This window comes from Bos grunniens, chromosome 6 (genome assembly GCF_055505025.1).
Source record: "Bos grunniens cultivar Pamir isolate PY7600 chromosome 6, Bosgru_T2T1.0, whole genome shotgun sequence".
NCBI classification, from domain to species: Eukaryota; Metazoa; Chordata; class Mammalia; order Artiodactyla; family Bovidae; genus Bos; species Bos grunniens.
In genome coordinates, this window is record NC_141170.1 from 15,561,985 (window position 1) to 15,580,139 (window position 18,155).

Consider the following 18,155-nt stretch of genomic DNA (forward strand, 5'->3'; position numbering starts at 1 on the left):
ACTGTAAAATAAAATACTTTCTATCATTTAAAGTCTTCATCTAACTGAATTGTAAAGAGTACAAACCAAACTTCTTTTAAGGAAGCTTGAGTCTCCTAGCACTGTTGCTGCCTGTAGTAGGTACTGCATCAGTAACTGTATAGCTCTGAGTTGTCTTTAGAGGTGCTTTCAGTCGAAGTGCTTCTCTTGTCATGGAGCACAGGCTCTAGAGTGCACAGGCTCAGTCGTTGATACGCGGGCTTAGTAGCCCTGTGGCATGTGGGATCTTAGTTCCCAGACCAGGGGTCAAACCTGTGTACCCTGCATTGGAAGGCAGGTTCTTAACCACTGGACTACCAGAGAAGTCCTCAAAGTGACATTTAGAATTCTTTCTACTAGTATAAATGCAAAGAAGTTTGAAAAACAGTATAAAGTGGACTGACTTATCACAGTTGTACCTTTATGCTTTTGCTGTAAGTCCTCTTTTCTCTGATTATTGCAAGTTGTTGTGTTTACATGGAAAAAAAAATACATTTTTGTTAGGTATTTTCTGCAGTGAATCAGTAAAACCTATCTTCTTCTTTTTGAAGTACTTTAGTCTTCAGCTGTTGGTTGATATGACTTTATTGGCACTTAGCGAACAAAAAAATGATCTTAACTTCCTACCTGTTTTAGTGCCATAAGGTACCAGTGCTAAGTCACTTCAGTCATATCTGACTCTTTGCCACCCTATGAACCATAGCCTGCCAGTCTCCTCTGTCCATGGGATTCTCCAGACAAGAATACTGGAGTGGGTTGCCATGGCCTCCTCCAGGGGATCTTCCCAGCCCAGGAGATTGAACCCAAGTCTCTTACGTCTCCTGCATTGGCAGGCGGGTTCTTTACCACTAGTGCTACCTGGGAAGCCCCATAATGTACCAGAGTGTGATAGAAAAAGACTCTGTGGACCATCCCTCTTTTTTTCTGTTGTGTTTATAAACTCTTACATCACCAACTCAGTGGACGTGAATTTGAGTAAACTCTGGGAGACAGTGAAGGACACTGAAGCCTTGGGTGCTACAGTCCATGGGGTCACAGAGTCGGACACGACTTAGCGACTGAACAACAAATATTTGGGGAAGGAGTATCTTTTTTTTTCTTTCTAAGAGAATCTTAGGTACATTAAAAATAATTCTGGGTTAGAGTTTAGGTGGAGTTACACTTTAACTCATTACAAATTTGTGTTCTTTAAAGAGCTTAGCTGACTGATGAGACTTATAGAGTGAAGTGTTTTACAGTAAATATTCTTTTCCTGTTCCTGGCTTCCTGTTCTATTATATATAACAAAATTTTTTAAAAATTCAAGACACTGAATTATTTAAATACACCATTAAAATTTTTTTTTTTTTTTTTTTGCTACACCAGAGGTCTTGTGGGATCTTGGTTCTTCAACCAGGGATCGAACCTTCACCCCCTGCATTGGGAGCATGGAGTCTTAACCATTGGACCTCCAAGGAAGTCCCTAAAAAGACCATTTTAAAATAATTTGGTATGAAAGTTTTTGAGCTCTTGTCTCTTGCCCAAATCTAACATCAAATATAAAAGCAATTTTATGAAAATGAGTATTTGCTAATACCCTTTTGATAGAGCAGTCCTCTGACAAAGGAAATTATTTTATGACCATAATAAAACTTTCTACTAGACAGAGCTAGAGTAGTTTGATATAAGGGGGAAAATGTGTGATAGTTTTAAATTGAGTATATTTAAACCTAGTGAAGTTTAAATGAGATATTAATGATGTCTACAGTCACAGTACCCACTTAGGACATGAAATACAGTATGACAAAAGTTCTAGATGAAAGAAGACTCATGAGGCTAACCAGTAATGGAGAACTGACTCGGTTTTTTTAAATTTGGGGGAAAAAACACCCAGCCCACAAGAATCAGGTTAATTCAGTCACATATGATGCAGGCTCATGTGGGTAAGATAAATGGGTGTCTTTGAGACATAATCTCAGTTCACACTGTTAGGTAGATAAGTCTAAAACACAAGAGGAAGACAGTGAACAAACTAGAGAAGTACAGTCTATGTTCATAGATGGGAGATCACGTCTTATTGGGAGAATTAGAGACGTCGTGGAAGAAACATTACTTAATAAACTAGGCCTTCACATCCTTCTGCATGCGGAGAAGCTTTGAGGGCTTGTGCGTATACTTGAGGAAAGTGGAATAATGACATCTGTGAAATAGTAGAAGAATGAACTGAATCAGAACTGAACTGAAACCCTAGCTTCCACAATTTTCTACCTGTGTGACAGGGCAAGTCAGGGATGTTTAGGCCATCTGTAGTGTTGTGGATGTGCATGCTAAGTCGCTTCAGTTTGTGTCCAACTCTGCGACGCTGTGGACTGCCACCCGCCAGGCTCCTTTGTCCATGGAATTCTCCAGCCAAGAATACTGGAGTGGGTTACCATGCCCTCCTCCAGGAGATCCTCCTGACCCAGGGATCAAGCTCAGTGTCTCCTGCATTGGTAGGTTGGTTCTTTACCACTAGTGCCACTTCGTGATGCTTAAATGAGAGTATAGTCAGCCCTCTGTGTCTGTGGATTCTGTGTAAACGGAGGGCCAACTGTATTCTACCATTTTGTATAAGACACTTGAGCATCATCTGGTTTTAGTATCTGAGGGAGGTTCTTGAACTACTCCTCTGTGGATACTGAAGGACAGCTGTATCTGTAAGATTTCTGGGAAAATACGTGACACTCGGTGGTTTAGTAAGTAGTGTTTCCCCTTCTTTTTCCTATTTTATGTCAAAAATTAGTGGAGGAAAAGATTGGAAGGTAGGCTGGAGTCAGAGCAAGAAGAGCCTTGAACGCCTGGATAAGCTGCTGAAATGCATAACATTAAGCAGCTTGGAAGTGACACAGCCACATAAGTCTGGTGGTCCTACGTAGATGTTTCGGGTTGGGATGGAGAGGCATAGTGACTGGTTAATGAAAGATGCAGGAGTCTGAATTAGAGTGCAGTGAAAGAGAGGAGAGTTTAGGGAGAGTAGGAAGAAAGACAAATGGGGGAGAGATTTTTCCCAAATAGAAATCAGGGGAATTGAAATTAATAGGTTATGTAAATCAGAAAAGCAGTCAGATATGGCTCAGGTTTTTGAATGAGGGCAGCTGAAAAAATGGCATTGCCACTTGCAAAAGCAGAGGAATTAGAAAAAATAGCTGATTTTAGAGGGGAGAGGGTAGAGAATTTGACTTTTCATGTATTTTTTTGTTCTGTGATTCTCTTTCACTTGCGGTATGCTCTGAATCATAATGCAGGGATTAACAGCACAGACATTTGGAAAGTGTCCTGCTGGCTAGGTTTGAGTCCTGACTCTACCACTTAAAATTATTATATCCTTAGGGAATTGACCCTTTTGTCAGTATGTAGTGACACAACATAAAACTGCCCATCTAAACCATTTTTAAGTGTACAGTACATTAGTCTGTGTGGATCACAATCAAATGTGGAAAATTCTTCAAGAGATGGGAATACCAGACCACCTGACCTGCCTCTTGAGAAACCTATAAGCAGGTCACGAAGCAACAGTTAGAACTGGACATGGAACAGCAGACTGGTTCCAAATAGGAAAAGGAGTACGTCAAGGCTATATATTGTCACCCTGCTTATTTAACTTCTGTGCAGAGTACATCATGAGAAACGCTGGACTGGAAGAAGTACAAGCCGGAATCAAGATTGCCGGGAGAAATATCAATAACCTCAGATATGGAGATGACACCACCCTTATGGCAGAAAGTGAAGAAGAACTAAAGAGCCTCTTGTTGAAAGTGAAAGAGGAGAATGAAAAAGTTGGCTTAAAGCTCAACATTCAGAAAACGAAGATCATGGCATCTGGTCCCATCACTTCATGGCAAACAGATGGGAAAACAGTGGCTGACTTTATTTTTCTGGGCTCCAAAATCACTGCAGATGGTGATTGCAGCCATGAAATTAAAAGATGCTTACTCCTTGGAAGAAAAGTTATGACCAACCTAGACAGCATATTAAAAACAGAGACATTACTTTGCCAACAAAGGTCCATCTAGTCAAGGCTATGGTTTTTCCAGTGGTCATGTATGGATGTGAGAGTTGGACTGTGGAGAAGGCTGAGCGCCGAAGAATTGATGCTTTTGAACTGTGGTGTTGGAGAAGACTCTTGAGAGCCCCTTGTACTGTAGATGGACATCCAACCAGTCCATCCTAAAGGAGCTCAGTCTTGGGTGTTCATTGGACGGACTGATGTTGAAGCTGAAACTCCAATACTTTGGCCACCTGATGCGAAGAGCTGACTCATTTGAAAAGACCCTGATGCTGGGAAAGACTGAGGGCAGGAGGAAAAGGGGACGACAGAGGATGAGATGGCTGGATGGCATCACCGACTCAATGGACATGAGTTTGGGTGAACTCCGGGAGTTGGTGGTGATGGACAGGGAGGCCTGGCATTTATGGGGTCACAAAGAGTCGGACACGACTGAGCAACTGAACTGACTGACTGACATTAGTCTTAAAACACTATGTACACATTGTTGTGCAACACATTTCTGGGACTTTCCATCTTGCAAAACAGAAATACGTATATCTATTGAACAATAACTCTTCTTTTTCCCCACCCCTCCGCCTCTGACAAACACAGTTTATTTTTTTCATGAGCATATGACTACTTTAGATACCAAGGGGGAAGGTGGAAGAGGGTGGGATGAATTGGGAGATTGGGATCGACATATATACACTACTGTGTATGAAACACATAACTAAGGGGAACCTGCCGTATAGCACAGAGAACTACTCAGTGCTCTATGGTGACCTAAATGGGAAAGAAATCCAAAAAGAGGGGATCTATATGTATATTTATAGCTGTTTCATTTTGCTTTATAATAGAAACTAACACAACATTGTAAAGCAACTATACTGCAGTAAAAATTACGTTAACTATTATCTTATGGTTTCTGGGAGTGAGGAATCTGGATACAACTCATCTGGGTCCTCTGCTTAGGATTTCACAAGGCTGCAGTGAGGGTGCTGACCTGTGTTATCATGTGGAGGCTTAACTGTGAAACAGTCTACTTCCAAATTCATTTAGAAAGTTGGGATAATTTCTTTGCAGCAGTGTGAGTGAGGACCCTAATGTTTTACTGACAGTTGGAGAACTCCCTCCGATCCTGGGGATTGCCTGTAGTTTCTTGCTGCAGGGCTCTCTATCCATGGCACTTGGCTCCTTAAAGGCTTGCAGGTGACCCTCTCACTTCAGTCTGTTCAATCTTATATAATGCAACATAATCAAGCGAGTGACACTTCATCACCTTTCCATGTTCTGTTGGTTAGAAGTAAGTCACAGGTGGGTCTTATCCTCAGGATTATATGAAAGCATGACTCATGGGGGGGGGGGTCACTGTTCTGTGTCCACCACAGTAACTTTAAGAAGATATTAATAACTATAATCTGTAATCTTACATTGAACATTTTGGTCCCTGTCAAAAGCTAGAATCAGTTGTTGATGCAATTAATAATAAAGACGCTAATATAGGAAAAGACTAGTTAAGGTATTTATTGTTTTCAGAAACAACATAAGTGAAGCTTCCATGCTAATAATACCAGTATTTGCAACATGGTTTATAATTTCATAAGTGCTTGTAAATCCATTATTGCATTTGTTTTAATTTTTAGAATAGTCTTATGAAGTAGATAGATATACCTGTTTACAGATGAATAAGGTTAGCAGGGCCCTCAAAAAAAAACCTCACACATAGCCAGTAAGTACATAATCACACATTTTAACTTAAAATCTCTTTGTTACTATCACTAAAGTAGAATGTAGCATAGAACTGTTCATGGTGTGAATACTCATCAAATATGCTTTGATAATAAGTAAATTTGACTTTATATAAATATAGTAAATTTGATATGAAAATAAATGAGATTTATTAATGCAAGTGTCTGTGTTTAGCAGCACTGTATCTCTAATCCTCAGAATATTTCTTTAAGATAAGTGGCTTCTCTGTTTCACAGATGAGATAACTAAAGTTTTAGCAGGTTGTCATTTGCCCAAGGTTATTCATTTGGTAAATGGTGGAACCGTGAGCTGACTTCAAAATGTAGCATAAGCCTGTTTCAGTCAAAATACCCTCTATTTTTGCTTTGCGTCACTGGATAAAGTCTTTAAATTTTCCAGTTTATAGCTTCTGTTTTTGGAGGTAGTGCATTCCATGTCTTAAAAGTAATGTGCTCTTGAATTGTTCTCAAATTAGATATTTTAAATCATTTTTTAAATTTATTTATGGCTGTGCTGGGTTTTTGTTGCTGTGCTGGCTTTTCTCCAATGTGGCGAGCAGGGGCCACTCTCTAGTTGTGATGTGTGGGCTTCTCATTGAGGAGGCTTCCCTTGTGGGGAGAACAGGCTTCAGGCGTGTGGTCTCAGTAGTTGCCGCTCCCAGGCTTGAGAGCACAGGCTCAGTGGTCGTGGTGCACAGACCTAGTTGCTCCGTGGCATGTGGGATCTTCGTGGATCAGGGATCCAACCCATGTCTGCATCATTGGCCGGTGGATACTTTACCACTGAGCCACCAGGGAAACCCCTAGATTTTTTTTATTGTGGTAAAATACACATAGCATAATACTGTTTTTAAGCGTATGTTTCAGTGGTATTAAATACATTCACATTGTTAGGCCATCTCCACTACCATCCATCCCTGTAACTCTTTTCATCTTATAAAACTGAAACTCTGTACCCACTAAATAAGTCCCCATTCTCCTCTCCCCACAGCCCTTGGCAATAGTCATTATACTTTCTGTCTTTATGATTTCACTATTTGTATCTCATATAAACTGAATCATACAGTCTTTTATTTGACTTATCTCACTTATCTTTAATGTTCTTAAACGTTCATCCACATTGTAGCAGAATAATATATTTATACCACATTTTGCTTATCCATTTATTTGTTTGTGGACACTTGGACTGCTATAGTGAATAGTGCTGCTCTGAACATGGGTTGTAAATATCTCTTTAAGACCTTGCTTTCAGACTCACAAAAGGGAAAGGACTAGGGAGGGATAAATTAGCAGGCTGGGATAACATATATATATATATATATAAAATAGATAACCAGCAAGACATACTGTATAGCACAGGGACCTATGCCTAGGATTTTGTGTTCCTTTGGATGTATGTCCAGAAGTGGAATTGCTGCATGATCCAGTAGTTCTATTTTAGATTTTTTGAGGAACTACCACACTGTTTTCCACAGTGGCGGTACCATTTTACACTTCCACCAACCGTACACAAGGGTTTCAGTTTTCTGTTGATCTTTGCCAACACTTGTGGGCTTTGGTTTCAGGGTAATGCTAGCCTCGTGGAACAAATGGGGAAGTGTTTCTTCCTCGTCAATTTTTTGGAAAAGTTTGAAAAGGAAGGTATTAGTTCTTCTTTAAATGTTTGGTAAAATGTACTGGTGAAGTCATAAGGTCCAGGGCTTTTATTTGTTGGGAGATTTTGATTACTGATCAGCCTCCTTACTAGTTATAGGCCATAGTTATAGAAATAGAAAACAGATTTTCTATTTCTTTGTAATTTAGTGTTGATAGGTTTTGTGTTTCTAGGGACTTGTCCTTTTCATCTAGGTTATCCAAGTTGTACAGTTCATAATTTTCTCTTACAGTGTTTTTTGATTCTTTAGAATCAGTAGTAATGTCCCCATTTTAATTTCTGGATATAGTGATTTGAGCCTTCTCTTTTTTCTTAGTCTATCTAGCTGAAGTTTTGTCAATTTTGTTTATCTTTTCGGAGAGCCAGCTTTTAGTTTGATCAGTTTTCCTCTGTTGTTTTTCTGTTCTCTATTTCATTTCTCTTTGCTCTAATCTTCATTATTTCCTTCCTTCTGCTAGGTTTGGGTTTAGTTTATTACTCTTTTTCTAGTTCCTGAAGTTTTAAAATTAGGTTGTTGATTTGAGATGTCTTTTTTTTCCCCCAAGTGTTTTAAAACTGTAAATTTCCCCTTGAGTGCTACTTTTGCTGCATCTCATGAGTTTAGCATGTTGTTTTCGTTTTCATTTGTCTCTAAGTATTTTCTAATTTCCCTGTGATTTCGTCTTTGATCCATCAGTTTACAATTATGTTAATTTCCACAATTTCATAAATTTTTCATTTTTCTGTTACTGATTTCTAAATTCATTGTGAAGTGATTAGAGAAGATACTTGGTGTGATACCTATCTTTTAAAATCTGTTGAGTCTCAATTTATGGCCTAACATGTGGTCTCTTCTGGAAAATGTCCCATGTGCTTGCACTCAAGAAAAATGTGTATTCTGCTGTCGTTGAGTAGAGTATATGTTGAGTTCTGAATATGTCTGTTAGATCTCATTGGTTTATTATGTTAAGTCTATTGAAATCTTCAACTATTAACTGTAGGACTATTTCTCCATTTCTTAGCTTTAGTTCCATATATCTTCATGACTTGTCATTAATACGTGCCTCTTGAGAAATTTGTATGCAGGTCAGGAAGCAACAGTTAGAATGGACACTGGAACAACAGACTGGTTCCAAATAGGAAAAGGAGTACGTCAAGGCTGTATATTGTCACCCTGTTTATTTAACTTATATGCAGAGTACATCGTGAGAAACGCTGGACTGGAAGAAACACAAGCCGGAATCAAGATTGCCAGGAGAAATATCAATGACCTCAGATATGCAGATGACATCACACTTATGGCAAAAAGTGAAGAGGAACTAAAAAGCCTCTTGATGAAAGTGGAGAGTGAAAAAGTTGGCTTAAAGCTCAACATTCAGAAAACGAAGATCATGGCATCCGGTCCCATCACTTCATGGGAAATAGATGGGGAAACAGTGGAAACAGTGTCAGACTTTATTTTTCTGGGCTCCCAAATCACTGCAGATGGTGACTGCAGCCATGAAATTAAAAGATGCTTACTCCTTGGAAGAAAAGTTATGACCAACCTAGATAGCATATTCAAAAGCAGAGACATTACTTTGCCAACAAAAGTTCGTCTAGTCAAGGCTCTGGTTTTTCCTGTGGTCATGTATGGATGTGAGAGTTGGACTGTGAAGAAGGCTGAGCACTGAAGAATTGATGCTTTTGAACTGTGGTGTTGGAGAAGACTCTTGAGAGTCCCTTGGACTGCAAGGAGATCCAACCAGTCCATTCTGAAGGAGATCAGCCCTGGGTGTTCTTTGGAAGGAATGATGCTAAAGCTGAAACTGCAGTACTTTGGCCACCTCATGCGAAGAGTTGACTCATTGGAAAAAACCCTGATTCTGGGAAGGATTGGGGGCAAGAGGAGAAGGGGACAACAGAGGATGAGATGGCTGGATGGCATCTCTGACTCGATGGACGTGAGTCTGAGTGAACTCCGGGAGTTTGTGATGGACAGGGAGGCCTGGCGTGCTGCGATTCATGGGGTCGCAAAGAGTCGGACACGACTGAGCGATTGATCTGATCTGGTCTGATAGGTGTTATATCTTCTTGCTGTATTGAACCTTTTATTAATATATAATTTCCTTTTTTGTTTCTTGTAACATTTGTCTTATTTTTGTCTAATACTAGTGTAGCCATTTTTACTGTCTTTTGGCTACTATTTGCATGAAATCTTTTTTCAGTCTTTTCCATTTCAACTGTTTTGTGCCTTTGGATTGCAAACGAGGCTTGTGTAGACAGCATGTAATTGGATCCTGTGTTTTTATTTATTTTGCCAAAATTGGAGCATTTAATCCATTGACATTTGGTGTTACAAACCAAAATTACAGTAATGGTAGCTTTTTACATTAATAACTTGTTAAAAATTCATCTCTCAGATACAAAAAAGCACAGTTACAAACTGCTGTTACAGTGATACTAGCTTTTGTCAATTGTCCATGTATATTACTTTCATAGTCATGTGGCTTTTAGCTACTGTCTAGTATTCCTTCATTTCTTTCATCTGTAGGACTTCCTTGAATTGCAGGCCAGGTCTAGTGATCTTGAACTCCATCAGCTTTTGCTTATCTGGGAATATCTTAACTTCTCTCTCACTTTTGAAGGACAGTTTTGCTAAATATAGATTCTTGGTTGACAGATTTTGTCTTTTAGTACTTTGAACATATCTGCCCATTATCTTTTGGCCTCCAGAGTTTCTGATGTGAAATCCACTGATAAATTTACTGAGGATCACTTGTGTGTGATGATTTACTTCTCTTCTTTTCAAAATTCTTCATTTTTTTGGAAGTTTGACTGTAATATGTCTCTTTGAGTTCATCTTCTTTGAAGCTGATTAGATGTTTGTCTTTCATAAAATTTGGGAAGTTTTCAGCCATTATTTCTATGTGCTTTTCTTTGTCTCTTACTCATCCAGGACTCCCATGATATGAATGTTGATCTGTTTGATGTCCCACAGGTCCCCTTAAGTGCTGTTTATGTATCTTCAATCTTTCTGTTCCTCAGGCCTGATAATTTTCTTTGTTTGAATTTCAAGTTTGCTGAGTCTTTTTTCTACCTGTCCAGGTCTGCCTTCAAACCTCTCTAATGAATTCTCAATTTCAGTTATTATACTTTTCAGTTCCAGAATCTCTTTATGATTGCTTCTTAGGTTTTCTGTTGCTCTACTGATAGTTCCATTTTGTTAACATGAATGACTGTACACATCTTCCTTTAGTTCTTTGTGTATCTTTAAGACAATTGTTTTAAAATCTTTGAAAGAGAGCTCATGGAATTTATCCCAAACAGAGACAGTTTCTGATGATTTATTTTTCCCCTTGAATAGCCCATACTTTCCTATTTCTTTGTATGCCTTGTGATTTTTTTGGTTATTGAATACTAGACATTTGAATCTAATAATATGATAACCCTAGAAACCAGATCTTCCCTATTCCTTAAGATTTGTTGTTTTTTGTTATTACTTGGCCTTTTGTTGTTGTAGGCTGTCTCTACACTGAAGATCACCCTGAGGTATAAACCTAATGTCTCAAGTTTTTTTCTGAGCCTTTTCCTGGGCATGCATGGTCACTTTATAATTTTCTGTGCATATGCAGTTGTTTTTTAGTGCCTTAGTCTTTAGTATTTTACTTGTAAAGGGGGATAAAGAAAATGAAGGGGTGAAGGGCACCAGCCTTGAAAATCTGGAATTCACTTCAGATGAGAGGGAGGGACTTAAAACAACGGGAGAAGGTGGAATAGCAATGGAGGCCAACCCCTTGTCTGCAGCTCTGTGATCAGAAGTAGCAGGCAGCGATCAGAGGGGAGGTCCCTCATTTCCGAGGACAGAGTCCTTTTTGCCTGCTGTGGCTCCTGGAAACTCTGCAAGCTGTTCTGGGACAGCTGCTTACCACTTGGCTGAGGGTAGGCAGCTGCTACTGTACAAAGAGCTGAAGTTGACCAAAATTAATCGTAACTTATTGACTTAGTCCTCTTCTGGAAGTTGTAAGCCTTCAGCAGACTTCACAGAGTTCCACAGTAGTTACATCAGGCGGATTCTGCTGGTGCAGTTGTTGTCCATGTGGGAGACAGATTGCTTGTGCTTCTGCTCTACCATCATCCCATAATTTTCCAATTAGATTTTAAAAGAGTCCCTTCACTGATATAAAATAATTTGCTGAGGTGGTTAACATAACATTTAGTGTAAAAATACAAAGTCACTTGCTGTTTTTTCAGCAGTGATTTATATGGTCATATTACATATATAGGTAAACTATAATTTCTAGTAATTTTTGAGACATTGTTTTTTAATGTGTGTTCTGTTATTTCTTTCAATCTCAGCAAACTGGACAGTGGCATTTGAGTAGTTTTTGAAAAATGTGTGAAGTTTAGTGGACTGTATCTACCTTCTGCCTTCTCCCCATCCTTTACAAAAGAATAAATGGGATGTTTCAGAAGAGAGCTATATTAAAAGAAAAGTGTTGCAAATGGCTTCAGAAGCTGTGAATGCAAAACAGGCTAGGAATCGCTTCACAAAGGGGAAAAGACAACAGCAAATAAAGAACAGATCTTCACTTGGTGATGGTGATGGAGAAGACTCCTTTCTCTTTGAAGCAAATGAAGCTTGGAAAGATTTTCATGGTTCTCTTCTTCAGTTTTATGAAAATGGAGAACTCTGTGATGTCACACTGAAGGTCAGACTGCCTTTTTTTCTTTATTTTTTTCAATCTCTTCAGTGTATTGTGTAAAATCATGGTTTCTATAACCACACAAGGCAAATTTTTGGTGCTGTACTTAAAATCAGAATGGTTTTATTTTCAATCCTTTATTCTGTTGAAGGGGAAGGGTAAGTAAAGGGAACTTAACATAAGAAAAGTTACTGTACTAGTTAAATGTTGATATTCACTGTTGCTTAGTTTCACTTCTGAAAGTTCTGGAGCCCTAAAACAAATAGTTATTATTTGTGAAATGAATAAATTACTGCTGACCTGATAAGCTTTTAACTTAAAACTCTTGATGTATTCACTTACTCTTGATGTTGTTTAGAAGTCGGAATTTTTTATTGTGTATGTAGCTGCACTAGTGTTTTACTGTACGTTCCTATTCTGGTGCAAGCATACCTCTCTTTTTTTGCATTTTGCTTTATTGCATTTTACAGATAATGCATTTTTGTTTGGATTTTTATTTTGTTTTTACACATTGAAGGTTTGTGGCAACCCTGAGTTGTCAGATGATAGCATTTTTGAGTCTTTTAAACATTTTCTCTATGCAGTGGGAAACAAAAAAAAAATCATTTGATATGCTTTATTTTGGTGGTCGGGAACTGAACCTGCAATATCTCCGAGATATGCCTGTAATTTAATCTGTTTCAATATTATGAAACAGATTAAAGTTTTAAGTTTTTAAGTGAGATTGTTTTTTTAAGTGAGATTATTTATTTATACCTGATAGTGAACTAGACTTGGATGAAAAAGACTTTACTAAACTGTGTCAAAGGTTATGTTGCTCTGCTACCAAAGACAGTTTTAATAAAATTGGAAAATTGATAGAACAGTGTGAAAGAGCCTATATTCTGATTGTTTCTCATTGCTCATTTAAAGTACTTACTTACTATTAGTCTTATCTCTCATTGTGATATTAAGCTTTTTTGAGGATTTGTGTGCATCCATGCAGAATTTTTTAACATGAGATTTGCCACTTTGGGATCTCTTAGATTCTGCTTTCTGCTCCTGATCAGTCAGGTCTTAGAGCTCAGAGTTGTGGGGATTGAGGACATCCTTGGAGAATCAGATCAGGGGACATTCAGCAAAAGTCTGTAAACTGAATGCATAAATTCTGAGTTTCAGGTTCAGAATGTCCAGGAGTATAGAGTTACACTGTAAATAAATGACCTATATTCTCTTTAATTCTTAAACTTTTGGTGTCTTTACATATTTCTAGGTCCTAAGATATTGAGAAGAAGACCATTAAATAATTTTACTGACTTTATATGAAATTTAGCCTTGTATACATTTTAATGAAGGAACACCTAAACTCTTTGATTTGTACAGTATATTATGTTCAGTCTAATTGCTGTTGTTCTAACTTTCAACCATACTTTGAAATTCAGTGACCCACACTAGCTTTGGCAAAAAATAAAAATGTAAAATAGATTATTTGAATTTAATAAATTATCAGTTCAGTGTGTCAGTATAAGCTGGAAAATAAATATTATTGACTGTATCAGTATATAATTTTTAATAACTACTGCATATAAACTTTCTTAAGTGAGAAGTATGGATACAGCCATTTTAGGGCAAGCGATAACTAATCTCATAACTTTTCTTTGTTTTACTACGTGACTTCAGCAATAGGTTGAAATGAAAACTTGAGAAGAATCTATAGGGGAAGCCCCAAAATGCTACATTTGAAGCAGTGACAGAGGTCATTTAGGAATGAGAAACTTCATAATTTTATGATTTTAATTTTTCAACTGTAAAATTATGATTAGATTTTTGTGAGGAATAAGTGAGTTAACATGTGAAGCCCTTAGAACAGTGCTTAATACATTAAATAATCAGTAATCAATTCTTAGGATCATTATGTGTTCTACTGTTATTGTTCCAAAGAGATCAGATAATGCTGCTATGGTATATTCTGTTCCTGTCATTAGGAGGAATTACAGTCTTTTAGCAGATCTGTTATTGGATTTATTTCTTAATTCTAATTCAATATTTCTTAAACTTTCAGAATTTAACTATCATATAATAAAACAACTAAACCCAGTAGGATTATGGGTAGTTTATAATGCTTTGTTCAATATAAACTTCACTTTTTACATTCGTATAACCTTGAGGATTATGCTTTGATATATTCATCTCCTTTTTTCTATTCGCATGCTTCCTTGATCATTATTGCTTTTAGGACAAACATTTCAGAAAGGCAGTTATCAAAATTTGTCTTATTATGCATATGTAAGGCCATTAGTGTGTTTTTAAATTCCAAATTGAGCACCTAAATTGGAAACAAGTAAGTTCATTTAACAAATTATTTACTAAGGTCTTACCACAGTACACAGAGAGTATAAATAAATCTGAATAATATGCTATACTTGCATTGAGGGAGTTTAAGGTTTAGCTGGAGATAGACACATATGCAGCTAACTAAAATACAATTTAGTACCTGTCATTTTATGACATTTTTATGGAAGCAAAAGACAGGACCTATTAATTATATCTAAGAGGTGATTGGAAAGGCTTCACATAGGAGATTATATATTATCTTAAGGTCATGCCAGGTTTACCAGAGAGGTAAAACTTATTTATATATTATGTTTATTAGTGAAAATATTTTTAAACAGCATATCTCTTGGTAACACTAAAATTATAAATGAGGGAAGATTCTTAAGGGCAACAATTTGGTTGGGGAACAGACAAAGGGAAATTGTCTCAAAAGGGGTATTGCATAGCACTCATAATACTTAATTATGTGTCACAGATCAACAAGAATAGCATCTACAAAGATGCTTTTATTTATGCTTTATTTAGTCTGAGGAATGTCATTGTCCTTTTCATTATCCTTTTAAAGATCACAGTTAATTTACCTGAAGAGATTGATAGAGATTATTGAAGGAGGACAACCCCTTCCATCATCTCTTGATGCCACAACTGAGATATGTTTCATTCATATTATTTAGCTTCTTACTTTGAAACTGCATGTTTCTGTGATGTTTAAAAATTTTTTAAAAATATTTATTTATTTGGCTTCACTGGGTCCTGGTTGTGGCATGGGAGATCCAGTTCCCCAACCAGGGACTGAACCCAGATCCTTGCATTGGGAACACCAAGTCTTAGCCACTGGACCACCAGGGAAGTTCCTGTGATTTATTTTTTTTAATAAGTATTTACAGGATTCTAATGAACATGTTCAAGACTCTTAAGTGTTACAGTTATTTGCCATCAAACTTTCAGCTGATCAGGTAAGAATAGTGCTCTGAAAGATTGCAGAGAAACAAAATATTTGGGCTCCATTAGAGTAGTGACGGAGAAGGCAATGGCACCCTACTCCAGTACTCTTGCCTGGAAAATCCCATGGATGGAGGAGCCTGGAAGGCTGCAGTCCATGGGGTCGCTGAGGGTCTGACACGACTGAGCGACTTCACTTTCACTTTTCACTTCCATGCATTGGAGAAGGAAATGGCAACCCACTCCAGTATTCTTGCCTGGAGGATCCCAGAGATGGCGGAGCCTGGTGGGCTGCCGTCTCTGGGGTCGCACAGAGTCAGACATGACTTAAAAGTAGAGTAGTGTACTGCTAAGAGGTAAAAATTATAAAAGTTATTATCCTTATAAATGTAACAGTTCCTGACTGGAGAGCAGACATAATCTAATAAAAGAAATGATAAAGGAGAAAGTGATTTTATATTTAACACTTAAGTATTCTATGTTAACTCTAATAAAATGATGATCACTTCTACTTTTGTCTGTTCAACTAGTAAGTCAGTATTTTTATTTTTTTTCATATTGCTCAGAAGAAGGGATATTTGAGTATTTATATCCATAGATCCTTGTTTATTTGATCACCAAAACGCTACCTAAAATTTATTATTTTCATCGTGCAAGTTTTTTAAGTAAATGTGAGATAACACTGTAGAACTGTCCATGTGGCTAGACATTGTGATATGGTAATTCACTGCAAGTCAAGACATTTTCTTGAGTCTTAAACATTTAACCCCTTCTTGACTTTGAGTGTTAAACATATTTTTGGCTACTCAGGCTGATTAAAATTGGTGGATTATTGAGAAAACTGGGTAATTGAGCTAAAAAGGCAAAATTACTACATGGGATTAAACTGAAAAATTAAAATACAGCTTATAAATGGATGTAAAAGGAGACTTGGGTATATAGGCTTTTTCTCTCCTGCTTTGTGTCTTAGGGACTTTTATTTCAATGTAGTCCTCAGACATTTAGTTTGAGTTACTGTTAAGTGGCATAACTGTAAACATTTCAACTTAATGTATACTTTAGTTTTTGTTTTAATGGTTTTTTAAAAATTTAGTATGTTTTCAACAATTCATGTTAATGGAATTATACAATACTTAGAAATGAAGTAAATACATAAGAATAACAGTTTGTAAAAGAATAGTTCACAGGATAGCCAAGTTTTTTAAAAGTACTACAAATGTAAAAATTAAATCAATTGAAAAATTGTTCAGTTATTGGGGCTTCCTGCATGGCTCGGTGGTAAAGAACATGCCTGCCACTGCAAGAGACACAGATTAGATCCTGATCAGGAAGATTCCCTGGAGGAGGAAATGGCAACCCACTCCAGTACTCTTGCCTGGAGAATCTCATGGACAGAGGAGCCTGGCGGACTACAGTCCATGGGGTCACAAAGAGTTGGACGTGGCTGAGCAACTCAAAGGGCATTTATAAGCAAAACCATTTTATATCTTGTAATATTCCTTAGGTCTTTTCTTTTGAAGTTCTGATTTTAAAATCAGTTCTCAGATAATGAAACACAACTATATTACATAATCACAATGTTACATGGAAACAGGATAATTGCTAAAATACCTCTATCTTACTACTTATTGATTAATATACAGTGCTGGAAAAACTGAGTACCTACTATGTTAAAAAGAACATAAAAGTAAGAGGTACAAACTTATGTATGGAATAAGTACAAGGAAATGTTGTACAACATGGGGAATATAGCCAATATTTTATAATAACTGTAAGTAGAATATTACAGAGGATGAGATGGTTGGATGGTATCACCAACTTGGTGGACATGAGTTTGTGCAAGCTCTGGGAGTTGATGATGGACAGGAAAGTGTGGCATGCTGCAGTCCATAGGGTCGCAAAGAGTCGGACACAATTGAGTGACTTAACTGAAGTAGAATACAACCTTTAAAAATTGTGAATCATAATATTGCACACCTGTAACGTACAGCAACTATACTTCAGTAAAAAAGATATGTCCTCTCAGTATCAAGAACTTCCAGATGGAAATAGATTTGTGAAAACATAAAGCTGTGAGTACTAAAAGGAATACCTGGAGTATGTTTGGAATATTAGAATGATTCCCACTTAAGCATATTAGCACCTAATACAGAAGTCATAAAGAGAAAGGTTGGTTGATTATAAAAATCCATGGGGGATGAATTTAAAGCACACTTAGAAAGGAAGTTTTGAAATATATATATGACAGATGACTAACATTCCAAAAGTCTGAGGCATTCTTAGAAATAAAAAAATTCATAGAAAACAGTTCATAGAAGACATAAAAGTAGTCCAAAATTTATGAATGAATTAATCATATTAGTAAAAGATAAAACTAAAACAGTGAGAGACTTCATTCATTGAATTGGCAAATATTTAACAAGTTAACACTTAGAATATGGCACAAGTATTGCAAGATCAGAAATGGACAATTTAGCAATATATATCCAAACTGTACTTGTCCTTTGAAGCAGCATTACTGTTTTATGTAGGAAATTATTAATAGAGAGTGGATACAAAGATTCTCTTACAACAAAGTTCACTACTGTGTTTATAATGGCAATCACAGGAAGCAGTCTAATTTTTCAGCAATTAAAGCAGTGATGTTTCAGTGTTCATTACATTTCTATAAAATATTTCAAAATGATTTAAATAGGAAATGAAAAAACTTCAATTAAGCTAATAATAAATACTACTACATATTGATTTGTTTACTCTGCTTCAGGTTTCTCAGTGATAAATTGTGGATAATGATAGTATCTACTCATAGG

General features: G+C 37.0%; 1 protein-coding gene across 6 annotated transcripts in view; it reads left to right on the plus strand.

The window, feature by feature from the left end:
- The window catches only part of KLHL8 (kelch like family member 8), a 54,343-nt gene that overhangs the window by 14,376 nt on the left and 21,812 nt on the right, over positions 1-18,155 (plus strand). For 4 of the 6 annotated variants that reach the window (XM_086404885.1, XM_086404884.1, XM_086404882.1 and 1 more), the window contains one exon: positions 11,744-12,096. In XM_086404885.1, the coding sequence (XP_086261011.1) occupies positions 11,890-12,096 (207 nt within the window). In that variant the 5' untranslated portion in view covers positions 11,744-11,889. Of the gene's footprint in view, positions 1-1,383; positions 1,508-11,743; positions 12,097-18,155 lie in introns of all 6 variants that reach the window. The other 2 variants (XM_086404883.1, XM_086404887.1) reach the window with 2 other exon arrangements.